Here is a 27,560-nt window from a genome sequence, read left to right on the forward strand (position 1 = left end):
GTCCGACTCTGTGCGACCCCACGGACTGTAGCCCCCCACGCCCCTCTGTCCACGGGATTCCCCAGGCAAGAAGACTGGAGTGGGTTGCCATGCCCTCCTCCAGGGGATCTTCCTGACCCAGAGATCGAACCTGCGTCTCCTGCATTGCAGGCAGATTCTTTACCCACTGAGCCACCTGGGAAGCCCTCCTAGAGCAACTACCAAGAAAATAACTTTAGAAAAGCTAAAATTCAACAGATGAATTACCATGATATAAGAAAGCACATTTAAAACAGAAGTTTAAAGAAGTGAAGAAGAAACAGAAAGACAAAAAAAAGATACGGGGCATAGAGAAAACAAGTAGCAGAGTGGCAGGCGTGAATTCAGATGACTTGGCAACCCCAGGTTTTGTTCAAAATGAGGTACAAAAGAGACAGTGGGGTGGGGGACAGGGGTAGCAGAGACAGCAGACAACCAGAAAGTGAAGACTGTGCTGCCGTTCCCTTTAGGTGGGGTCTGCACTGGCCATTTTCCCACAGCTTCCATGACTTAATTGCATTCACTTTCAGATTTTGTTACCTGACTGACGAGGTGTTTTTCCTCCATCCCAGACCAGTCAGTATCTCTTCCCGGTACCCTGGGCTCTCCCTTCGTACATGCAAATCCAAATACCCAGTGGGGGCTCTCAAATCTTCCCAGAAATTATGCTTAGATTATATTTAAATCATTTGTACTTAAGTTGTATTTAAATATTTTAACCATGCATAATTTATGTAAAAATTAAAGTATTTAATTGTCTTACAGGGGTAGGGACTGGATGATTTAAATATGGAAAGGATCCGTCTAAACTTTTGTGTAAAGTTAGAGAAATGTAAAAAATTTTATTGACATATAGAGATAGTGTAATTTTATGTATTATTTGTAGCTCCAGTTTATAAATGAGGAAACCAAGGCACAGAGAGTTCTTATACTCTGTACAAGGTCATGTTGTTATCCAAGCTTCTTCCAGGGGGAATATTTTCACGTTTACAAAAAAGGAAGAGAAACCAGGATGTCATACAAAGCTTTAAAAATGAATTAATGTCATGGAAAAAATTTTTTTCTACATCTCATAAAGATGAAAGAGACTTGTGGGTTTTTTTTTTCATTTTCGACTGGCCTAGATGTCTTCCATGTTTCACTGGGGAACTGGAGGGATTTCAGCTGGAGAAGCTTTGGAGCAGCTGCTAAGATAATTACTCTATTGTATATTTCATTTTTAAAAAACCGAGAAAAGTTGTTTCTCAACTTCGAGAAGCCTTAGTTCCAAACACAGCAAGTTGGTTGCGCTTGGTGTTCTGGTCTTACTCACATCCCAGAGTTCCAGGCACCCAGGGGAGTGTTCACATATTTTTGTACAATACAACCTAAGGAATCATCAAATCTTACCCTCTCATCTCTACTGCCATCCTAGACTAGAATCCTGTCATTCAAGGCAGAATGGTTTAGGACTACAGACGACACATTGCCCACCTTTGCCCACCATAGATTTCTCCACTAACTGGAGAAGTCTTGTTACATCTTTATGTCTTTTGACCTTATTGTACTTTGGGCGTGTGGAGTGTTCACATATTTTTGTACAGTACAACCTGAGGAATCACCATATCTTACCCTCTCATCCTTACTGCCATCCTAGATTACAGTCTTCATTCAAAGCAGAACGGTTTAGGACTAAGGATGACATATCGCTTGTTCACTTTTACACTAACTGGAGACGTTTTGTTGCAGTTTTATGTCTCTTGACCTTATTGCACTTTGGTGTGTGAGGCTATCCCTCAGATCATGTTGAATATAAAAAAGATGGAGGCTAAACTTGTCTATCACTCAGTTTGTGGCTAAACAACATGAGTGGCCTTCTCAATCCAGTTTTATTCTGATTTTAGAGCTTCAATTGGATTTTTTATAGTTACCCATAAAAGTCCCAGTTAGCATGAGGCGAGGCCTGAGCATAAGGCAAAGGCCACATCCTGGTGGCCTGTGTGCCAGGCCCACCCTGCAGATGTGTTACGTTTTGTTTGGCCTTGAAAGTGGTTTAAAGAAATTGTTTTTCTGAATTTCATAGACAAAATTTTGCAATCTGGAGAATTCACATAAACATCTAAATTTCCTGTTTCTCTTGAAAAATCTGCCTATCTGGCCACAGTGGGCACAGCAGCCTGTTGAGTAAATGCCACCACCTTTGACAGGGTACAAACTCACATTCACTCTCTGCCTCACTCTTTTATGTTCCTGCTGGTCCTGGCTGTTTGAGTCCATGACCATGCAGTCCCCTCCACCAATGGGCCAACTCTTTAAAATGATTTGTTGCCTTGGGATGCAGACAATACACCTACTTCATTTGCTTTCCCAAGTTCAAAGCCATTGGGAATGTTTCTGCTGTGGTGCTTTTAGAAGATCTGACACTCATTTGACCAGTCTCCATGGTGTAAATCTTTGTCCTTGAATCTGACTTTTGGGAACACTCAAAGGAAAATTTAGAGCCAAGTTTGGGGTGAAAAATATGTGTGACCATGTAATAGTGAAACCTGTTTCTCTTGGGTGGTTTGGTTTGTAAGCTGACTCAAAGGTAATTAAGGGAAAAAAAGGCTCAATCATGTTCTGAGGCCTTTACTTCTTCCAGATGTCCATTACCCTTTCCACTGAGCTGTCATAATATCCTATGTGTGTTTCTATTATGCATCTATGATTTGGGCTTTAGTTTTTTGTTTACTGCCCTCTCTCCTCTTTGATCAGACTGGGAGCCGCTTGGGAAAGATCTACTTTTGTTCATCTTTGATCTTGTTGGAGGCCATTAGCACTGTTGAAAGCCAAGAGACTGAACTGAAGGATTCATTATTGAATGAGTGAATGAATCAAAGGACCTAAATGGAAAGCGGCCCAAGATAATTATTTTAAAGGGGACAACAAACTATATCATAGGCATACATTCTTATTAAAAAATATATTTGTATATATTCCTGAAATCAAAATGAATTGAAAAATTAATCGATATTGGATTGTATAACTTTCCCTGCTCACTAACGTCAGCTCTGGTATTGAAAGTCACTCGTGACTGCACACGTGTGGTCTTCCTAACTGATAAGCAAGGAAGTATAAAAGCTGTAGAATCAAAGGTGAATAAAAATCCACCAAGAATTACAGCCTACAGCTCGTGTCCTAGTTTGAAGCAAAGTATCAAAGTATTTCAGATGTTAAATGTTTCGGTAGCAGCAGCAACCTCACGATAGCGCAGCGCCGACACGTCGAAGCTTTCGATGTAGAAAGTCACTAATAAATATTTCACAAGAGCAGCAGCCCCACCCCCAACACCTAAAATCCCAGAAAATTAAACCTCATATATGTTGTTGCATTTGTAAAATCAGGTGTTTTAAGGTTGGATAGTCCTGAGCAGCGTGAAGTATTCAGGGAATTCTTGTCTGTTTCTACGTAGGAGAAAAAGAAGGGTCGCTTCCCGCCCCCGCGCTGTACCCTATAGCCTCTCTGCTTGTCCATCCAGAAACAGAGAGGTCCATCCCGACTCCACTCTCCCGCCTTTGAGAAGCCGCACAGGCGGCCGCATCCTCCCGGTCCACCCGCTCTATTTTGGGGCCCCATGATCTCATGCCCTCTGCAGACCACACGCTGCAGTTCCAGACCAGCCCGCGCCGCGAGGCCACGCAGGGCGATTCCTGCAAGTGTTCGGACGGTGCCCGAGGCGCGAGGTAGGCAAGGCTTGGAGGGGGAGGTTAAAGACACGCCCACGTGAAGGACCCAAAATAACCGACACGCTGAGTGCCCGAAATCAGACAGGAAGCCAAATAATCCGGGGCGTTGAGTTGCTTTCCCCTCACTCGCAGCGCCGGGCGGCGGGCGCCCAGCCAAGGGTCTGGCGGCGAGGGGCGGGCGCGGCGGCGGGCGGGACGGGGCGGGGCCGGCGCGGAGCCTATTAAAGGCGCGGCGGGGCGGCGGGGCCCGAGCGCCCGGGGCCACGATGGAGCGGGACGGCTGCGCGGGGGGCGGGCGCGGCCACCGGGAGGGCCTGGCCGGGAACGGTCGCGACCCGGGCTCGGGCCGCGCCGCCGAAGCGTCCGGGGAGCCGCCGGCGGCCGCGTCGCTGCTGGCCCCCATGGACCTGGGGGAGGAGCCGCTGGAGAAGGCGGCGCGCGCCCGGCCGGCCAAGGACCCCAACACCTATAAAGTGCTCTCGCTGGTAGGTCCCCGTGGCGCAGCGCGCGGGAGGGCGGGGAGGGCGGCGCCCGCTCCCGCGCTGCGAGCGTGCGGTCAGCACCCGCGGCCCGGAGAGAGACAGCTGTGTGCCGCTCTTCGTCGCCTTTTGGCTCTCCTCTGCGGGTTTTTATCCGTGCTCCTCACCACCGAGCCTTCTCTTCCTCTCGGGGAAATAGCCCACTCTCGCTGGCATTACTGATGCTCCGAAGGAACCTGTTTATGAAACCAGGCTGTTAAAAATCGTGATCTTTAGAAATCCCACCGCTTTCCCCCAGAGAGTACAAGGTCGTTCGTGGGGAAAAGTGACCAACCTGAAAGTTGTCGGTTTTAGGATGATCGACAAGGTTTTTCTTATTTTTTTTAATTTAAAATTTTAATGTGATTTTTTACCTCTTTGGGGATATCCTTTCTTTGTATTAACCGATTCCACTTGAAAGATGTAATAGAGTTCTTTAAGTTGTATCAGGAACTTTAGAAAGTACTTTTTCTCTTGGCTCTGCTTAGGCATTTCCTTGCAGCTGTTAAGAAACTCCATCAATATTCATGTTACGTGAATGTGAAGAAGTGTTTATGATTCGTCGTCCATTCTTCCAAAAGTACCTATTCGGCCTCTGCCATTTCGTTGGTACAGTTGCAGGATCCACAATCGATTTCAGGAAATGTGGGGGTGGTTTTCCCTTCCACATCTATGGCAGGAAGTACTGGACCCAGAATCCTGGGTTCTTGCTTTCATGGTCTTTATTAATTGCTGGGGCCTCCTATAACTTTCCCCAAACGTCAGTTTCTTCAATGTTAAAATGAGGACATCATCTCCGTGTGCATCACATAGAGTTATTGTGAGGGTCTGGTGGAATAATGTATGTGGGGAAGTAAATTTGAAAACCACAAGGAGATGTAATCATTTTATTGTATTATGTGGAAGTGCCATTTCCATGTAAAGTGCACCTTAAACTATATTGTCAGTTAAGGTTTTATGATTGGACAATGCAGTGTGGAGGACATCTTTTCTGATATTTGAAATCTTTCCTTTCATAAACTTTCCTTTTTCACTGTGTTTTGGGTGTCATGGAAATGATACAGTGCTTTGAGGAACCAACTTTCCTAAAGAGATGGTGTCATATAATTAGTACTTAAAAATAAGCTTAAGATTCAAAGAGTAAGTGTCTCAAACCACATAAATGTTTGTATCTCAAGATATATTTTGCATCATATCTCACTGTTTAAGAACACCTGATACTTAGGAGAACTTAGTCTTTTGAGTCACCATTTTTGTTTTTGTCAGAGGGAAACCTTAGCTTTTGCAACACTGTTACTTAATATTTTGCAGTTTGGCTCAGGCATTCAATAATTGTACATTGAATCTGTATGTAACTCCCATGTGAAATCACTTCTACCTGCAGTCTTAAAAGTTTGCTAAATTTGCCAGTTGCTAAATTCAGTTTTAAAATCTTTCCTATTCATTTACCTATAAATCCACAGTAGGTATCAGCAGAGATCTACCTTTGGAGCATGAATTTCAGTCTTTGACACCTGCCATCAGCTGGTCAAATAGCATTTCGTTTTACTCTGTTGATACAACTCTGGGCTTTGACATGGAAATTTCTTTAATATTGCTACAAGTAGGACAGTCATGAGAATGTTTAACACCATTAGGTGGGGTCTTTTGCTGTAACACATGTTGAATTGAAAAGAACTCTTACTTCATGTCTTTTGAGGAAATACAATGGGCCATTAATATATACCCAAACTCACTGCTGTGTTTTTGAAACTGTTTTAATGAATGGTTTCAGGTGAAAATGAAACCGTGTGACTCAGTGGTAAAGAATCCCCCTGCCAGTGCAGGAGACGGGTATTTGATTGCTGGGCCGGGAAGATCCCCTGGAGGAGGAAATGGCAACCCACTCCAGTATTCTTGCCTGGGAAATCCCACAGAGAGAAGAGCCTGGAGGGCTACAGTTCTTAGAGTGGCAAAGAGTCAGACACGACTGAAGTGACTTGGCAGATGCGGATGCACGCATCCATTCTTTCCCTTCCCTGCTTCAGTATCCTTCTTCCTCTAGACCTTCCCAAGTGATGCACTTCTAACGGGAAAAGTCTCCAAAAGGAGCTTGACAGTTGTCACCCAAGAGCTCTGGGGCATGTCTTCTAGAGAGAAGCTGCAATTACAGCAAGTGAAACATCTGCACTGTTTTCATAAAGCTGAAGAAATAGGTTGACTAATTGCATCTGAAGTTGGGATTACGAGAGCCCAAACACTGAGGGTGTCTTCGGTTTTCATCTAGCAGGATTAACACAAGAGTTACCTTCCGGAGAGATAAGCAGGGGCCACGGGACTGTCTCATTTTTTCTGAAAGTGCTTCAGATACACTTGAACGGTGGAGGGAAGGGGGAGTGGATGCAGGAGGCACAGTCCTGCCCTGGCTTCTCCACATATGACCCCTAAGCAGACCACAGGCTCTGCTCTGGAGACGTTGGCCCTGGTCTGTGGATGTACTCATGCCTAGGCACTGAGCCAGGCTGGGGGAAACTCCAGGAGGTCAAACAAATATATGCTTCAGTAGATATGTTAGATCGGAATGCTTTTTCAGGTCCCACATTAAGTTCTGAACTGAAATGTCTGCTTCCACTAAGGTTGTTCCTGGACATTAATTTGAAATAGCTTTCCTGTTCCCTGGCAGGGTTTTCAACCACATTGCAATACACTTTTCCATTCTTCAGTTCACTCTTCCACAACATCATGTTGTGTTTGTGACCTCTTGCTGTCCTTATGAATACATATACCTGTGTGTGCGCGTAGGTGGCCTTGTGTGTGGGTGGTGGTGAGTGAAGGCAACTTTCACCTTTTGATGAAAGAGTTCTTTGTAAGTGGCAGAAGTTGCCCTTGTTGATCAGAAGTTTTAGTGTGAAAGTTATTAATTCCGTTAGCTTCTCTCTCCCTTCTTGTAACACAGCATCTTCTTTCCAGACTACCACCTGGAGAATACTCAAGATAGAGCTCTGCTGGTAATCCAACTTGAAATTGACATTGCTTTTTGGTTTGTAAAATTTTATATCTGCCCAGCCATAGTTGAGCATTTTATTTCAAAAATGACCAGCACATCTTAGGGTCTAGAAATGTGTCCTGTTTTCCCTTTATGGTGTTTTGTTTCACATGTTCTAATAAAATGTACTCAAGGTTTCTAGGAACTCAGCAAGACTGTTGTGTTTACTGCTGGGCCTATGGTACCTCACTGTCAGTGTCTGCTTTTGGTTGAATGAATGCAGTACGTTTTTACTTAGACTGAGTAACACGTTGACTTGGAAGAGGGTAAGCTAGGAAGACTGAATACACAACTATATACTCATATAGTCGATTGAAAGTCAGGAATCCAAATACAAATGCACTGATTGGGCTTCCTTGGTGGCTCAGATGGTGAACAGTCTGCCTGCAATACAGGAGACCTGGGTTTGATCTCTGGGTTGGAAACATCCCCTGGAGAAGGAAATAACTACCCACTCCAGTATTCTTGCCCAGAGAATCTCATGGAAGAGGAGCCTGGCGGGCTGCAGTCTGTGGGGTTACAAAGAGTCGGACACGACTGAGAGACTACTGCTGCTGCTAAGTCACTTCAGTCGTGTCCGACTCTGTGCGACCCCTTAGATGGCAGCCCACCAGACTCCCCCATCCCTGGGATTCTCCAGGCAAGAACACTGGAGTGGGCTGCCATTTCCTTCTCCAATGCGTGAAAGTGAAGTCGCTCAGTCGTGTCAGACTCTTAGCGACCCCATGGACTGCAGCCCACCAGGCTCCTCCATCCATGGGATTTTCCAGACAAGAGTACTGGAGTGGGGTGCCATTGCCTTCTCCAGACCGAGTGACTAAGTGTGCAATAGAGATGACACTTGTATCAATTCAGGGATAGGATCAAAATGGGAATGTCATTTATTTAGCGCTTAGTGAGATAAAAGAGGCAGTGAATGAACGACAAACAAAAGTTCCCAACTAGGGTCAGCATACCTAAGAGGCCAGAGGGCCTTCATGATAACTTGGATTCAGAATCAAGATCTAGCCACTGGCCATGCCGTTAGAAAGAAACAGCCCAGGTACGGTGCTCCCGCGGGCACGAGTAAGGTCATCCCTCAGGTACAAATGAATCTCCTTTGCTTATGCCAAGGCCTCTTCTGTGACTTTGCTGTTACATCCCAGCTTCCATTTGTATGTGGTTCTTTTAGGGATCTGTTATCTTCAGCATTGCTTTCTATGACTTCCTTTCCTTCTGGTTTGAGTCAGATTCTAGTCTTACTCTCTCTCACCATTGATATTTCAGCTGTTGCTACTTCATGTGGCCTCTTAGGAACACACAGGTGCCCTTTTAGCCTTTCTGTTTTTTTCCAATCTATTCCCTCCACTTTTTCATTACCTCTAGGCTCTCAGTTTTGCCATCTCCTGCCACATCACATCCTAATCATGACTCTGAAGAGAATCTCTGGAACCATATTGAGAGACCTCATGCATTTTCTATGGTAAAGAACTGGGGACCAATAACCGTTTTATAATATTTATGGATTTTTTAAATCAGCTTCTTATCTTCCTCCAGGTAATCCTTTTTTTTTTTTTCCTTCTCAGATTTAAGTATTAAAGGCAAATGAAAATAGTTTTAAATTCAGTTTTGTTTTTGAGTCTGATAAATTTCATTGCCAACTATCTGTGTCACTGTTAAGACATAGAAAATGTATTTCATCTATATAATGGACATTTTAGAGAAGCCAAAGAACTTAATCATGATTCATGGCTTTTTGGAGTGGAGGGAAGGGGGAAAGCCACTTCAACGTTCAAACAACTTAGGGACAAAAACCTTTTGAAATACAACTTGTAATTAGAGATCTGCTTGTGGTTAACATAAACATGCCTCCATCAACCATGAAATATACCCCAAACAACAAAAAATAAACAAGAAACCTTTTAGCAAATGACACCAAGCAGAACATAGATTACCCTTGTTAGTCTAAGCTCTGTGCAACAAGAACTGATATTCAGAAGGCTGACCCAGTATGAAAACCCTTTGACATCAAACAAGAGGTAAGTTATGTATTTACCAAGGAAAGAAAGTATCAGTTCAGTTCATTTGCTCAGTCGGGTCTGACTCTGCAACCCGATGGACTGCAGCACCCCATGCCTCCCTGTCCATCACCAACTCCCGGGGTTTACTCGAACTCATATCCATTGAGTCGGTGATGCCATCCAACTGTCTCATCCTCTGTCATCCCCTTCTCCTCCTGCCCTCAATCTTTCCCAGCATCAGGGTCTTTTCCAGTGAGTCAGTTCTTTGCATCAGGTAGCCAAAGTATTGGAGTTTCAGCTTCAACATCAGTCCTTCCAATGAATATTCAGGACTGATCTCCTTTAGGATGGACTGGTTGGATCTCCTTGGAGTGCAAGGAACTCTCAAGAGTCTTCTCCAACACTACAGTTCAAAAGCATCAATTCTTTGGCGCTCAGCTTTCTTTATAGTCCAACTCTCACTTCCATACATGACTACTGGAAAAACCATAGCTTTGACTAGATGGATCTTTGTTGGCAAAGTAGTATCTTTCCTTTTTAATATGCTGTCTAGGTTGGTCATAACTTTTCTTCCAAAGAGTAAGCATCTTTTAATTTCATAACTGCAGTCACCATCTGCAGTGATTTTGGAGTCCAAAAAAATAAAGTCAGCCACTGTTTCCACTGTTTCCCCTTCTATTTGCCATGAACTGATGGGACCAGATGCCAAGATCTTAGTTTTCTGAATGTTGAGCTTTAAGCCAACCTTTTCACTCTCCTCTTTTACTTTCATCAAGAACCTATTTAGTTCTTCTCTTTCTGCCATAAGGGTGGTGTCATCTGCTTATCTGAGGTTATTGATATTTTTCCCAGCAATCTTGATTCCAGCTTGTGCTTCATCCAGCCCAGCGTTTCTCATGATGTACTCTGCATTTAAGTTAAATAAGCAGGGTGACAATATATAGCCTTGACATACTCCTTTTTCTATTTGGAACCAGTCTGTTGTTCCATGTCCATTTACAACCTGCTTCCTGACCTGCATCCAGATTTCTCAAGAGGCAGGTCAGGTGGTCTGGTATTCCCATCTCTTGAAGAATTTTCCACACTTTATTGTGATCCCCACAGTCAAAGACTTTGGCATAGTCAATAAAGCAGAAATAGATGTTTTTCTGGAACTCTCTTGGTTTTTAGATGATCCAACAGATGTTGGCAGTTTGATCTCTGGTTCCTCTGCCTTTTCTAAATCCAGCTTTAACATCGGGACATTCACGGTTCATGTACTGTTGAAGCCTGGCTTGGAGAATTTTGAGCATTACTTTACTAGCATGTGAGATGAGTGCAATTGTGCAGTAGTTTGAGCATTCTTTGGCATTGCCTTTCTTTGGGATTGGAATGAAAACTGACTTTTCCAGTCCTGTGGCCACTGCTGAGTTTTCCAATTTGCTGGCATGTTGAGTGCAGCACTTTCACAGCATCGTCTTTCAGGATTTGAAATAGCTCAACTGGCATTCCATCACCTCCACTAGCTTTGTTTGTAATGATGCTTTCTAAGGCCCACTTGACTTCGCATTCCAGGATGTCTGGCTCTAGGTAAGTGATCATACCATCGTGATTATCTGGGTCGTGAAGATCTTTTTTGTATAGTTCTTCTGTGTATTCTTGCCACCTCTTCTTAATATCTTCTGCTTCTGTTAGGTCCATACCATTTCTGTCCTTTATTGAGCCCATCTTTGCAGGAAATGTTCCCTTGGTATCTCTAATTTTCTTGAAGAGATCTTTCCAATTCTGTTGTTTTCTTCTATTTCTTTGCCCTGATCACTGCGGAAGGCTTTCTTATCTCTCCTTGCTATTCTTTGGAACTCTGCATTCAGATGGGTGTATCTTTCCTTTTCTCCTTTGTCTTTCGCTTCTCTTCTCACAGTTATTGTAAGGCCTCCTTAGACAACCGTTTCGCTTTTTTTCCTTTTTTTTCCTTGGGGATGGTCTTGATCCCTGCTTCCTGTACAGTGTCATGAACCTCCATCCATGGTTCTTCTATCAGATCTACCTCTTGATTCTATTTGTCACTTCCACTGTATAATCATAAGGAATTTGACTTAGGTCATACCTGAATGGTCTAATGGTTTTCCCTAGTTTCTTCAATTTAAGTCTGAATTTGGCAATAAGGAGTTCATGATCTGAGCCACCGTCAGCTCCCGGTCTTGTTTTTGCTGACTGTATAAATCTTCTCCATATTTTATAATAATATATTTAAAAGAACTTTTCAAACGAATGACCAGAATGTTCTGATAAATTTTAACTAGAACATTCTGTTTCCTGGGTATTTTAGTTATTTCAGATTTGATGACAAGAATTAAGATAGCATCAATAGTACTCTTCATTTTATCTTCCTGCTTTAATAGGGAATAATGTTTGGTGGAAGAGTAGGTGGTAAAAGTTCAGATGATTATGTTCATATAGCACCTTGCACTTTCAGAAGCATTTTCTCATTTCTTTTTATTTGACCCTTGTCATATCAGCCCCTCTGAAATAGGAAAGTATGGTTACAGATAAGGGAAACTGAGGCTTGCAGAAGTGAATGAGTTCTTCATTAGGGTGCATAGGTTCCAGCCGGGAGGTGTTAGGACCATAGACTCCTGGGCTCCAATCCCAGACATTGTGATTTAGAAGATAGGAAATTGTTGTGGAGTGAAGGCTTTTGTCTCATCCAAATTCATATGTTGAAGTGCCCACCCAGCCACGTGTGTTTATGGAAGTGGGGCCTTTCAGAGGGAATTAGATTTACATGAGGTCATGAGAATGAATCTCTGATGATGGGATTCGTGTCCTTGTTAAAAGAGGGAGAGAGAGAGGAGATCTGAGCAAACATGCCCATCTGTAGAGGAAAGACGGTGTGAGGACAGTGAGAAGGCAGCCATCTACAAGCCAGGAAAGTAGCCCCACCAGGAAACACATCTGTCAGTTCCTTAATCGTGGACTTCTGAGCCTCTACAGCTGCGAGAAGTACATTTCTGTTACTTAAGGCACCCAATCAGTGGTACTTTGTTTTAGCAATTTGAGCAGATTAAGATAGGAAGGGACCCAAGAAATCTTTTATACAAGTACCTCAATTTATTCAGATATAGTTGGTTCATTTACTCCACTTATAGAAACAGTGGGTTAAATTTACAGGCAAAAGTCACATCATTTGTGAGTAGAGGACTATAACTCAAAGGACGTTTAACTACAGATTTTTATTCTGGACTAATGACACACCCCCTCTCCCCCATTCATTTTCCTCTTATCAGTGGGAAGTCAATAATCATGTGAGCTTCCAATGTATACCAATTTTGGGGAAAGTGACTTTCCTCTTCTTAATTTGAATTTCCTTCTTGGTACATCTTTAGATGCACTAGAACAGGAAAATAGAGTCATGGTGGTCATTTTGGGGTGAGTGAATTTTCGCTAGCATATCTCATTTGTGGGTCAGTCATTTCTCACCATTTCTTAGAACTTGACATAGATTTAGGTGCAAATATCCTACCGCTGTGGTTTGAGTTCTTTAAAGATCTTTCTATCTTGGTTTTCAGGAAGTAGTCCTCAGAAAGTAACTTGTTCTCAGAGCCGGTATCTTCCTTTGATACACTTTTTGGCATTAACAAGCATCTGGAGCCTTTTGTCTCTCTGAAGAGAGAGGGAGAACTGAAAAAACTCAACAGTTTTTTAAATGATGCTGTGATACAATAAAATAAATTTAACCATCATTATGAGACTTTTTTTCCCCAAATAGTTTCATATTATTCCAGGTTACCTGTAAGTGATTTTGGATAAATGCATTTCAAGGCAAAAGGCAACACAGGTGGCAGAGTTTCAGCCAAAATATTTCAAGCAACAGTTCTCAAAGTGTGGTCTGTAGATCTCTGAGGGGTCCCTGAGAGCCTTTCAGAGGGACTATGTGTCTAAACCATTGGAACAATGATAGACATTATTTGGGCTTCCCTGGTGGCTCAAATGGTAAAAAATCTGCTTGTGATGTGGGAGACCTGGGTTTGATCCCTGGGTCGGGAAGATCCTCTGGAGGAGGGCTTGGCAACCCAAGTACTATTGTCTGGAGAATTCCCATGGACAGAGGAGCCTGGCAGGCTACAGTCCATTGGGGTTGCAGAGAGTCAGAGGCGACTGAGCGACCAAGCATGAAAACTGCTTGCACCTCAGTGGGAATGGGGGCGGTGGTACCAACTGTACATGGCCTCCTGCATTTGCAACTGAAACCAGAAAAGCCAGTTTCATGTACTGAAGCAGTAAAAATGTCCTCGATAGAGCAGATTTCATTATATCAACCTAAATTACCTGCCTTGTTAGTATTCTATGTGACACAATTGGAAGTCTGCCATTAGCACATCTGCTGCAAACTGAAGTATTGTTTCTGGAGGAAAAGCAGTCGTGTTGTTATTTGAGTTGTGAGCTGAACCAGCTGCCTTTTTTTGGCGGGAGGGAGATATCATTTTTATTTGAAAGAGTAGCTGACAAACTGGTTATTCAGACTTGGGTATTTGGCCCACATTTTCTCAAAAATGAATCGTGTCAGCTTGTCACTTCCAGGGAAACAAAGTAAGGTACCTGCTACCTGTAATAAAATCCAACCTTTTAGGTAAAAATTGAAATTTTGGAGAATTTGACTCTGCCATTGTAAGTTTGACAGCATCCCAATCCTTAAAGATTTTTCTGATGAACTCGATGGAGATAATAAGGGATATGACTTTTTTCATAGGCTGTAGTGATATATGTCAATGTTTGGAAGAATACATAGCTCAGTGGACCAATATTTTCCAAAGGACCAATGAATAGATTTACAAAAATATGTATGGGTATAAGTTCTAATCAATGTACAAGAAAGAATAATGGGTTTTAATGTAACAGTTAATTAATATTGTTTCAAGTTTGAGGTTGCATTTTTCCTTTAAGAAATTACAGCCCATCAATAGATGAACGGATACAGAAATTGTGGTACGTATATAAAATGGAATATTACTCAGCTATAAAAAAGAACACATCTGAGTCAGTCCTAATGAGGTGGATGAACCGAGAGCCTATTATACCGAGCGTAGTAAGTCAGAAAGAGAAAGACAAATATTGTATATCAATACATGCATATGGAATCTAGAAGCTAGAAAGATGGTACTGATGAACCTGTTTGTAGGACAGTAGTGGAGATGCAAACATGGAGGATAGACTGTGGACATGGTGGGGGTAGGGGGGTGAGGCGAGCTGAGAGAATAGCATGGAAATGTGCATTACCACGTGAAAAATAGACAGGAGGTGGGGGTTTGATGTGTGACCCGGGGAGCTCAGCTCAGCGCTCTGTGACAGCCTCGATGGGAAAGGGGCTCAGGAGGGAGGGGGCGTATGTGTGTCTGTGGCTGATTCATGCTGATGTGTGACAGCAACAAACACAATATTGTAAAGCAGTTATCCTCCAATAAAAACAAATACATTCAAAAACGAGAAATTACAGCCCATAAAATTTTGGTGTCATTTTAAAGAAGGATGTGCGCAATTATCTGAGAAGGCTTTGTAGGGTCCTCAGTAATTTGTAAGAGTATAAAGTGATTCTGAGATCAAAAGTTTTGAGAATATGTACTTTAAGGAAAGGTGTACATTCAGTACTATTTTAAGAACTAGGGAAAGAGGGAAAGGAAATTAAGACATATAAAAAGGATCAGCTATTTACAACAATTTTATCTTTATTTAGGTAAGGTCCTTTATTGATTTCAAAATATTGATACTTTTCATCTACTACCTTTGTTTGGTCCAAACCACAGCTCTGTCATTATCTTCATGTCAGAGATGAAAAAGAGCATACTTAGAGAAAGTTGGGGAGCTTTCCAAGATCACAAAACTAATAATTCTGTTAATCTCATTGCTGTAGCTTATTGACAAATGAAGTTAGACAAAATTGGATTTAAAGTATTGTTATCAGCTGTTTGAAGGTAGGGAAATAACTTAAATTTCCTGAATATCAGCTTCAATAATCATTAGGTAGACTTCATAAAACTCTGTTAGGTGTTAGGAGAATTAAATTAAATACAGTTTACAAAGTGGCACATAGTGTAACTTGAGTAAATAGTCATCTTTCTTGTTATTATTGAAAGCTGCAGTATTACTGAATTTTTTATTTTATTTTTTGTTACTCAGAAGATACTTACAGATATCTTTGCAACCCAAAGTGTGGTCTGCAGACTAGCATATCAGAGTCATCTCCTTGGAACTTGTACAAAATGCAGAATCTTGGGCCCCACCCTAGACCTACCATACCAGAATCTGCATTTTCATAACCCCCAGGGGTCTCTCTGCACCCTGAAGTCTGAGGGGTTGCACTCCATAGGTATACCAACCTGAATTTCTTTAGAGCTGGGGGTTCCAATCAACCCTTGTCCTGCCACTGACTTCATACATAATGTTCTGATTAAAAAACAACGAAATGTTCCTTAGTGACCTCAACTGTGTTGGCACTGGGTGGAAGGGGTGCTGCTGTTGGTCACATTTGTCGCTCTCCTTTTTGAAGTTAAGAGGCACGCTGGTTAGCGCTGCCCTGGCGCCTGTCATGCGTACAAACGTTGCATGAACAGCCTCTCACTCCTTCCTGTGCGTTTTCCCTTTCCTAGGAGTCTGCCTTTGCTCCGACGGCTTTCTTCAATTGCCTTGCCTTACTGTACCCCGGGCTTGTCCTTTAATTGTTCCTTTTTTTTTTTTTTTCCATTTATTTTTATTAGTTGGAGGCTAATTACAGTATTGTGGTTTTTGCCATATAGCTACCAGTCTTCTGTCTTTGCTATGATCTGATAACATGTCCATGTTCTTTCCAGTTCAGCCATTCCATCTATCAGAATATCAAGTGGATTTCACTTTACATTGCTCCATCAATAGAACTTTTCAACTCAACGTTTCCACTGCAGCGCCTTCTCAACAATCCACCATATACTTGACACAATGCCCAAACAAAGGAATCTTAGATCAGGGCTTTCTCAGGTGGTGTTGAGTCAGGTTCAACATTCTTGGCACAGAGTTTATTCCATAATACTTCATCTTTCAAACACATATGCTTTTGATAAACTGCCACCCAATACCATTTAGATTAGAATCTTTTGGAGACCAGGAGAAACAGGTGAATGAAGTGTATTCAGGTGGGAAGGTGGAAAGGGTGTGGTTTAGGAGCATTGTAAATATTGTTGGTCTTATCTGTTTTTGGATTAACTAGAGAAATAAGTACAGAACAACTCTGCTTGTATGGTATGTATTTAAATACCTTCCTGATCGGCTCACAGGAAGTAAATGTGAAGAATGTTGAGAGAGGAAAGTGTAATTATGCCTGTGTTTCTTTGAAAGTTTCTTTGAAAGTTTCAAAGAAAAAGAGAACATTGATTTTTGTGGGAAGACAGTCAAAGATCTTGAGAGACAGGGGTCATGTAAAGAGTCCTAGACTTGGAGTCACAAGAATAATTTGCTCTGTGACCTTTGAGCAGTTTTTTTTTTTTTTTTTTTTTGCTTTCTCTGACCATAGCCTGAGTGTTTTGGATTAGGTGGGTTTCTTCTAGGTCTAAAAATCTTTGTATGGACAGCTTATAATATTTTTCCTTTGTTATAAGGATACTACATATTGCAGAAAGTTCAGAAAGTACAAAAAAGTATTAAGGAGAAAATAAGAATTGTGTATGTGCTATTATCTGGTATTAATATTTTGTTCTTTTCCCTCAACTTTTCTGTGTATGTATTATTTTTTTTAAAGAAAAATGGAATCATGCTGCTGCATATACTGTTCTGTATGCTTTTTAAGCTTATATTTCCCTTATGAGATTTTCCCATTGCTAGACAGCTTTTTACTGCACCTTTCATGAATGGAATTTTGAGAATTTTATCAACTTTAGTTCATGGGGTAATCTTTGAAAGCATCTCTGCTCATACCTCAGACATAATCATTCCACAAGAATTTAAGTATTTTTTAGGACACAGTTTTTTCTTTTTAATTGGAGGCTATTTACTTTACAATATTGTGGTGGATTTTGCCATACATTGACATGAATCAGCCACGGGTGTACATGTGTCCCCCATCCCGAACCCCCTCCCACCTCCTCCATCCCATCCCTCTGGGTTGTCCCAATGCACTGGCTTTGAGTGCCCTGTTTCATGCATCGAACTTGGACTGGTCATCTGTTTCACATATGGTAATATACATGTTTCAATGCTATTCTCTCAAATCATCCCACCCTTGCTTTCTCCCGCAGAGTCCAAAAGTCTGTTCTTTTTTTTTTTTTTTTTGGCATTTTAATTCTTTTTTTTTTTTTTTTCCAATTTCTCCTTTATTTATTTATTTATTTTTTCCAGTGGGTTTTGTCATACATTGATAGGAATCAGCCATGGATTTACACATATTCCCCATCCCGATCCCCGCTCCCACCTCCCTCTCCACCCGATTCCTCTGGGTCTTCCCAGTGCACCAGGCCCGAGCACTTGTCTCATGCATCCCACCTGGGCTGGTGATCTGTTTCACCATAGATAGTATACATGCTGTTCTTTTGAAATATCCCACCCTCACATTCTCCCACAGAGTTCAAAAGTCTGTTCTGTATTTCTGTGTCTCTTTTTCTGTTTTGCATATAGGGTTATCGTTATCACCTTTCTAAATTCCATATATATGTGTTAGTATGCTGTAATGTTCTTTATCTTTCTGGCTTACTTCACTCTGTATAAGGGGCTCCAGCTTCATCCATCTCATTAGGACTGGTTCAAATGAATTCTTTTTAATGGCTGAGTAATATTCCATGGTGTATATGTACCACAGCTTCCTTATCCATTCATCTGCTGATGGGCATCTAGGTTGCTTCCATGTCCTGGCTATTATAAACAGTGCTGCGATGAACATTGGGGTGCACGTGTCTCTTTCAGATCTGGTTTCCTCAGTGTGTATGCCCAGAAGTGGGATTGCTGGGTCATATGGCAGTTCTATTTCCAGTTTTTTAAGGAATCTCCACACTGTTCTCCATAGTGGCTGTACTAGTTTGCATTCCCACCAACAGTGTAAGAGGGTTCCCTTTTCTCCACACCCTCTCCAGCATTTATTGCTTGTAGACTTTTGGATAGCAGCCATCCTGACTGGCGTGTAATGGTACCTCATTGTGGTTTTGATTTGCATTTCTCTGATAATGAGTGATGTGGAGCATCTTTTCATGTGTTTGTTAGCCATCTGTATGTCTTCTTTGGAGAAATGTCTGTTTAGTTCTTTGGCCCATTTTTTGATTGGGTCATTTATTTTTCTGGAATTGAGCAGCAGGAGTTGCTTGTATATTTTTGAGATTAATCCTTTGTTGCTTCATTTGCTATTATTTTCTCCCAATCTGAGGGCTGTCTTTTCACCTTACTTATAGTTTCCTTTGTAGTGCAAAAGCTTTTAAGTTTCATTAGGTCCCATTTGTTTAGTTTTGCTTTTATTTCCAATATTCTGGGAGGTGGGTCATAGAGGATCTTGCTGTGGTTTATGTCAGAGAGTGTTTTGCCTATGTTCTCCTCTAGGAGTTTTATAGTTTCTGGTCTTACATTTAGATCTTTAATCCATTTTGAGTTTATTTTTGTGTATGGTGTTAGAGAGTGTTCTAGTTTCATTCTTTTACAAGTGGTTGACCAGTTATCCCAGCACTACTTGTTAAAGAGGTTGTCTTTTTTCCATTGTATATCTTTACCTCCAAAAGTCTGTTCTTTATATCTGTGTCTCTTCTGCTGTCTCGCATATAGGGTCATTATTACCATCCTTCTAAATTTCATATATATGCATTAATATATTGTATTGGTGTTTTTTTTTTTCTGTCTTACTTCACTCTGTATAATAGGCTCCAGTTTCATTCACCTTATTAGAACTGATTCAAATGCATTCTTTTTAATAGCTGAGTAATATTCCATTGTGTGTATGTACCACAGCTTCCTTATCCATTCGTCTGCTAATGGACATCTAGGTTGCTTCCATGTCCTGGCTATTATAAACAGTGCTGTGATGAACATTGGAGTACACGAGGATACAGTTTTTGTTTAATTCATCCCTCAACTCCATCTCCATTGTCTTTGTTTCTTCTTACGGTTTGATTATTAGTTTTCTGAAAATAATGACTTCCTTGAACTGTATTTCCACTCTGAATTTCCCAGGTACTGCCACAGCACATGTGGGAAAATGTGTGCTCCTAGATGCAGTGGTCTTTTTAGCCTTATTTTTCATTATTCCAGTAACAGTGTTACCACTCGAGGGTTTAGCATTTATACCTTCATGCATTCAGAGCAGACCTGGGACAAATGTATGTAGCCATTTATCAGTCAGTATTTGTCAAGCATGCAGATCAGACTCATCACATGGTAAGTGGTATGTGCTTGTTGAATTTCGCATGACTTTCTTGAGTTTACTCTTTGTCCAACCCTAGGTTCAGCCCTTTATTTCCTTACTTGGCGTAGTTATGTAAGGCAGGAGGGAGCAAATGTTGTGTTGGCTGGTGACTGAGCCTAGTCTGGGACCCACATCTCAAGGGACTCTGTGTCCCGTATGTTTTAGGGGACTCGCACATCTTATATGCATAACTTGGATTTAGAGGTTCAAAGAGTTCAGGTTGTTTTTCAGCTTCTGCTCTGGTGGTATTTTACCAATTTTAAAGAATCATAAAGGGCCTCAAGATGCCTATCTCATAAATGTCCAGCTCTGTTAAAAAAAAAACAACAACAAAACCCAGAAATCTACATTACAGCTCAGACTTGTACTGTTCTCCAGATACACTTTGTAGAGATCATTTCTGTTTTTCACCCTAGGAGTGGCCTTTCACCTGCTTTTTTCTCATCTAACACCAGGCACCCCCTGAAATCCAACTCAATTCACCTTCCCAAAGGAAACACTCCTTTACTGCTCTTCAGCCTGTGTCCCTTGTCCCTGAATGACTCAGTTTCCACTTAATTGTTCAGAGGGCAGAGAGCTTGGTGGTTAAGGCCCCGAATGCTGGAGTTGCATTGTTTCTCTGTCGGTAACTGCTATTTCCTTGGGCCGAGGGCTTCCCAGGTGGCGCTAGTGGTAAAGAACCTGCCTGACAGTTCAGTCTCTGGGTTGAGAAGATCCCCTGGAGGAGGAAATGGCAACCCACTCCACTGTTCTTGCCTGGAGAATCCCATGGTTAGAGGAGCCTGGCGGGCTACAGTCCATAGGGTCACAAAGAGTCAGACGTGATTGAAATGACTTAGCACAGACACACGCATCCTTGGGCACAGTCCCTTAACTTCTCTGTGCTTAAGTCACCTCACCTGTAAATTGGAGATACTAGAAGGCAATGGCAACCCACTCCAGTGTTCTTGCCTGGAGAATCCCAGGGACAGAGGAGCCTGGTGGGCTGCCGTCTATGGGGTCGCACAGAGTCGGACACCACTGAAGCAACTTAGCAGCAGCAGCAATGGTAGTTACCTTGCAGATTTGTCTTGAGGATGAAATGAATTAACCTATGTAAACTCGTTAGAAAATTGCCTGAAAGATAGTAGATGCTAGATTAGGGGTTACGATTATTATGGTGATAGCTAGTAACTTATTCAACAAATATTTAAGAGTTCCTGTTGTGTGAGCAGTAATGGTTAAGAGGCGAGGAGCTAATTGGTAGTGAGGGGAGAGGAGAGACTTGTTCTCATGGTCCATCCCCATAGGGCTGGACGTTTACCAAAGAATCCTCCAGGACTGTTTCTCACCACCTGTGACTGGTGCTGCCTAGAGTATGCAGGCCTCTGAGAAGAGATAGTGAGAGGGAGTCAGTTTAGTCGGAGAGATGTAAGAGGGTGTCCAGGAGGAAGTGATGGGCAAACAGCAAAGGATTCTGAGGGGCAGCGGCAGCATGTACAGAGGGCCTGGGGTAGCACGGATGTGGTGTGACCCAGAATCGGGAGCTGACCAGGTTGCTGGTGGGCAGAAAGATATGTGGTGGGTAGAGACAGGAAGGGTAGTCAGGGGCCAGGTCCAGGCAAGGCCTTGCAAACCATCTCAGGGCTTTGGAGTTTTGCTTTTAAGAGCAGTTGGGAATCACCAAAATGTTTTTTTTCTGTTTAGTTTTGTTTCTATTTTTGCTCATAGTAACAAAGTTTCACTTACCTTTTGGAAAGGTCATTTTAGCTTTAGTGGCAGGAACAAATTAAAGAGAGTGTGTTGCATGCAGAAAGAGCACTATCTTCTTTTTTTACTTGGCTATTTCATAACTATTTACTTTCTCTTTCCTACTGGATTTTTAAGTTTTACATGTGGCTATGCAAGTTAAAATTTGCACTAATTAAAGTTAAGTAGCATACAAAAATAATTCAATTCCTCATCACACTGGCCACTTTTCAAGTGCTGGCCGTGATGTGCGGGCACCACCCTGAAGGTCAGCACAGACAAAGGGAACACTTTATCATCTTAAAAAACTGCATAATGCTGACGATTGTAATATCATAAGGTTTTTTTTTTTTTTTTCACTTTTATGGTCTTTTCCCAGGAAGTAATAATGAAAATGTACATAGAACAAATGTTCTTTGCTGAAGAAATGGTTGTTAGAACAAAATTAATTGCTTAAGAGGGGTGAGTTGTGAATGTTCTTACAAGTATAATTTTAAGATTCCTTATCCAATGAATGTGTGTAATTGAGTTGACTTAAGCCAGAATATACATATTAAAAGGTGACCTTTCTGAAATTATGGTTGCCTCCTAAATTTTAAACCTGTGTATCCATTATCACATTTTAAGTTCTGTCTTTAATTTGTCACTGTCATTGTGATTGAGAATAATTGTGATAGAGTGTTATTGTGATTTTATTGGGTCTTTACAGAAAGTAAGGGGTCATTTTTAAGCTCCCTGTTAATCCCATTCTCTGTCTTCAGGAGGAATGACCAAAAATCTTCTGGAAGTTATCTTTTTGTTGTCTGTTTCCACTGCTCATTTTTCAAGAATAAATGCAGGGAATGCTAGTCATTATGTTCCAAAAAATAGTTCTGAAAAAAAAAAAACTAGAAATAAATCACATAAACTGAACATGATGTTCTGTCTGGTTTTTTTTTGGTTTCTTTGTCTCTGACCCACCACCTGAATAGGCAGGTATCTGCTGAGGCAAGGAAAGCAGTGTTATTTGTATAAAGCCCATAGCACTTCACCTTAGCCCGTCTGTTCCATCCTCTGCCTGAGGGCGGGAGGGGCTGTCCTGTACCATTAATAAGCGAGTTTGCTCTCTTTCCTGTCTCATGAACTTAACAACACTAAAATCACTTAATACTATTTTTATTTAGTGACTCATGTCTTTCTTGATTGTAGGTTCTAAAGAAACAAATCATTTTCAGAATTATTTTGACAATGCTTTCCCCCACCCCCACCCCCCACCTCCTTGAATCCAGCTGAAGCAAAAAAGATCTAATTAAAATCTGTTCTGCATCTAGGGGACTGAGAATCAAAAACAAGTGAACTCTCAAAATGGAAAGTTCTTTGCCCGTATTAAATGTAAATTCATTTATGCCTTGGGGTGTGTGTATGTGTGTAACTGATGTCTAATTATTTGCTATGCAGCCAGGGTCCAATTAGAAAAATAAAATCCATACCTGGTAATTGAATCTAGAGAATTTAGTATAAGAAACCAGTTACAGAGGTGTTGGAAGAGCTGAAAGTCAAATGTTGGAAAAACTGAAAGCCGAGCGGGATGGTGCGTGGAAGAGTAACAGGAGGAAGCTTATACTACCTTGAAGGCAGGAAAGATGAAGGGAAAATCTGAAGAACGTGGAGCTGGCAGCCAGGAGAGAAGCTGAACCCTGGAGAGGTGAAGCCTCTGCCGAGGGGTCCTGTCTGAGGCAAGGAGAGCAGGGAAGATGTATGCTGACTGTATTTCCAGCCATCCCCTCTCCCCCCACCCCACATCTTCTGCGGTGTTTCCCTGGGGTGATGCTGGCGTCAGGGAGCCCCAGTAATGTAGTTAGTTAAGAGGTCCTTTCTCTGGGGTAGAAGCACAGGAAAAAGGCAGCATCGGAGTTTGGGTTTCTCAGGAAACAGGTTCAGAGATGGAGGCTGGCATGCCAGGGGTTTCATCAGGTTCGCTCTTGAGATCGGCTCCTGGGGAAGGGAAGGGACTGTGGGGAAGGTGAGGTGAGCTGTGATGCGGTCTCACCACGGAGGCAGTTCTTTCTGGCCTGAACCCTTCAAGCCATTGAAGAGGGTGCAGTCTTTCCTGGGCCAGGGGTGTGGCCTTGGGCAAATGCTCTCTTTAGCGGGGACAGTTCTTGTCTGGTGGCACCCCCAGCACCTGGAGGAGTAATTCCTTCTTTTTTGAAGGGGAATCCAGGCAGCTTATTGCAGTGTCCGCTGCTGATGGGGCAGATACGAAACCATGTCTGCACGTGGTTTATTTTTGTTAATCATATGATACTGAAATCATATGAAGTGTAAGTCCAGCTTTCTCACTTAACAATATCATTTATTGTTTAAATATTTCCATGTCCCAACCTATCACTCTGTTAAAAATATATATACTTTAAAGATTTATTGACAAAATAAGAAGTGCTTATCAAATAGTATTACATGTGAAAAGAAACAAAATTGTATATAATTTTTTAATTGAAAAAATTATATATAGAATAATTTCTCAAGTATGTAAATATATACATTTGTGTGTGTGTATATATATAATACATGCATATATATACCTGCACGTGTAAAAATGAATGTATATATATGTGCATTTTTTAAGAAGTAAAGGAAAATAGACCAACGTTTTTAAGTAGTGGAAATTTTGTAGTGGAATAATATGGATTCTTGCCTATTTCTTTTTTCAATAAACTTTTTATTTTTAGAATACTTTTGGATTTACTGAAAAGTTGCAAAGCTAGTACAGAGTTTTCATATGTCACACACCAGTTTCCCTGTCTTTAACAACTTATATTAGTATAGTACATTTGTCACAATTACTGAACTAATGTGGATACGGCCCTGTTAACTAAAGTACAAACTTTGTTCATATGTCCTTAGTTTTTTTGTGATGTCCTTGTTTGTCGTTCTGGTGTCCTATCCAGGAATACCAGGTTATGTTTCGATGTTATGTCTAGTTGGGTTCCTTTTGGCTAGGTTTCTCAGACATCCTCAGACTTTCTTTGTTTTTGATGACCTGGACAGTTTCAAGAACTGGTCGTGTATTTTGTGGAATGTGTGATGTTTTTCTCATGATGAGACTGGGATTATGTGCTTTTGGGAGGCAGACCACAGGGGTGAAGTGTCATTCTCAACACATCATATCAAGATTCTGTGCTATTAATATGACCTCATCGTTGATGATGTTAACTTTGATTACCTGGCTGAGGTAGTGTCTATGGGGGTTCCCACCTCAAAAATACTCTCTTATGCCTTTCCGTTTTGTACTCTTTGGAAGAAGTCACTGTGTCCAGCCCACACTTAAAGAGTAGAGTTAGATTTCACTCTCAGGGTGGAGTATCTGCACAAATTGTTTGGAATTCTTCTGTACTGGAGATTTGTTTTTTCTTCACCACATATTTATCTATTCAATCATTTTTTTGTATCAGTATGAACTCATTAGTATTTAATTTATACTTTGTGTCGTAACCTAATAATACAGTGTTTATAGTTTTGCTCAAATTGTTCCAGCTTTGGCCTTTGAGACCTGGCTTCCGTGTCCCTTTGACACACCCACATGGTTGGATGTGTGTGTCTTCAGTACGCCTTTACTTTCTGGTGCTAAAAGATGAGTCTAAAAGTCTGCAACTTCATCACACGTAGTTGCAGTTCTTTTTCTTGTGATGAGAATTTTCAGGACTGACTCTCTTTGCAACTTTCAAATATACATTTTAGTATTATCAGTTATGGTCGTGATACTGTACTTTTCCAGCACTTCTTACTTATTTTAGAAATGGAAGTTTATACCTTTTGTCATAGCCAGTGACTGTGTGTTTGTATGTATGTATGTAGCCTTCCCTTACTTTCTGGTACAAGATTCTCAGAGTTTTAGGCTCCTCTCATCCTATTTTTTCCCCCTAAATGTTTACTAGTCTCTTGATACTCTAAAACTAGTGAATATAACCAATGAGTCCACTTCTTCACCTGAAACTTAGAAGTGGACTTGTGTAAATGTGCATACCTGAGCTCTCTGTGCATTTACCAAAGGAAGAAAAGTATACGTCACACCACTCACATCTCCTTATCACTCTGTGGAGTAGTTTTTAGACATTTCTCTTCCTCTGTGAAGTGATGAAGACCCAGGTCATTACTTCTGAATGAAGCCGGCCAGTTGTGTACTTTTGGCAGAGTCAGCTCTTAGATTCCTTCACTGACCAGGGAATTTAGGCATAAAATCTGGGAGGAAGAAAAGCAAGCATGTTCCTTCATATGGTCAGGAAACCATATTGGTTAGTACTACCAACTTTGATAAATTTGTCTCTGTTCAGCGTCTGGTCATCAGCTCTAATAGACTCAAAAGCACCTCATCGTTTTTGATGGGTCAAGGATTCAGGAAAGGCTTGGCTCGGCTGGTGTGGCTCATGGGCATGCATTTGCTGTCAGTTGCAACAGTAAGGAATGGAGCTCCTTGAAGTTGGCCAGGCATCTGTCTCCCACTTCAGGTAGTTTCAGAACCTCCCAACTGGTCTCTGCTGAGATAGTCTGGGCTTACTGCATGATAATCTCAGAGTAGAATGCTTGCATTGGGGCTGATGGCTTTAAGAGTAAGTATTTCAGAAATAAATTTACATAATTTTAAAGTAATTGGATGGTGTTTTATATTGTTTGGAGTTCAGTTCAGTTGCTCAGTCGTGTCCGACTCTTGTGACCCCATGGACTGCAGCACGTCAGGCTTCCCTGTCCATCACCAACTCCTGGAGCTTGCTCAAACTCCTGTCCATCAAGTCGGTGATGCCATCCAACCATCTCATCCTCTGTCGTCCCCTTCTCCTCCTGCCTTCAGTCTTACCCAGCATCAGGGTCTTGTCAAATGAGTCAGTTCTTCACATGAGGTGGCCAAAGTATTGAAGTTTCAGCTAATGTACTTATATTAATTCAATTGTTTTTAACAGAAATTTATGTTATTTGCATATCTTTGCTATTACAAATAATGCTACAGTAAATAAATATCTATGCGTATCCTTATCTGCTAATGTGAACCTTTCTATCAGGTAAATTAAGAGATTTGGAATTGCAGGAGTCAGTCAGTCAGTCAGTTCAGTCGTTTAGTGGTGTCTGACTCTTTGCGACCCCATGGAATGTATAGTCCATGGAATTCTGGCCTGGAGAGTGGGTAGCCTTTCCCTTCTCCAGGGATCTTCGCAACCCAGGGATCAAACCCAGGACTCCTGCATAGCAGGTGGATTCTTTACTAGTTGAACCACAAGGGAAGCCCAAGAATACTGGAGTGGGTAGCCTATCCCTTTTCCAGCAGATCTTCCCGATCCAAGAATCGAACTGGGGTCTCCTGCATTGCAAGTGGATTCTTTACCAGCTGAGCTATCAGGGAAGCCACTTTTCTTAAGAAGCTGCAGTAATTCTGAAGATTAAAGAGAGGCCACAAAAGTGTATTTTTCAATATTGAAAGCAGAAGACAGTTAAATAAGCCATAGACCAAAATCAGTGTTGATATTTAATAATTTTGTAATTCCGTGTGGGCATTACCCACTCTTGGATGTAAATAGAAACTCTGGTTACCTGCCAGGTTTTTAAGAGGATCCTGCTTTGTGTTGAGGTGTTTCCTGTTACTAATCTTCTTGATTAGGTGTGTCTCAGGATTCAGTGAAGGTATAGCAGTCATGGAGCCAAGGTGGCCACCAAAGCTGAATCTCTGCTGAGACTGTTACTTTATACACCAAATGGACATTTTACACTTTGACCTTTAACTTCAGAGGGAAATAGTCTGTGAAAACTATCCCTGAAATCTGGGAGAAGTGATTTGCTCACTCAGGCAGAAGTTTAAAAAGTAGGGGATGTTATTTTCCTTTGAAAATGCTTGGTACTTTTGGAAACAAAAATAAATGATCATGTTTTTCTTTTTATTGTATCTATATGAAAGAATGGATGTTAGCTGAGCCTATTGTGGTAATCATTTCACTGTGTATGTCAATCAAACCATCATACTGTATGCCTGAAACATATATAGTGATATATGTCAATTATTTGTTAATAAAACTGGGGAAAGAAATCAGTGAACATGTTAGGAAAGGAGAATTACCAGCCTAGATAAATCAGTTCTCTGGAGACCTTTCAGGGTCCCAGGAAAAATTTCCAATATGAAGAATATGGCTCAGGTGAGTGTTTGACTTGTCTTCTGCTTCA

General features: G+C 41.5%; 1 protein-coding gene across 1 annotated transcript in view; it reads left to right on the forward strand.

Moving 5' to 3' along the window:
• Positions 1-3,988: 3,988 nt before the first annotated feature.
• ENPP1 (ectonucleotide pyrophosphatase/phosphodiesterase 1) overlaps positions 3,989-27,560 on the forward strand; it is a 73,696-nt gene continuing 50,124 nt past the window's right edge. The window contains exon 1 of the mRNA XM_061130433.1: positions 3,989-4,207. Within this exon, the coding sequence (XP_060986416.1) occupies positions 3,989-4,207 (219 nt within the window). The remainder of the gene's footprint in view (positions 4,208-27,560) is intronic.

This window comes from Dama dama, chromosome 26 (assembly GCF_033118175.1).
Source record: "Dama dama isolate Ldn47 chromosome 26, ASM3311817v1, whole genome shotgun sequence".
Taxonomy (NCBI): Eukaryota; Metazoa; Chordata; class Mammalia; order Artiodactyla; family Cervidae; genus Dama; species Dama dama.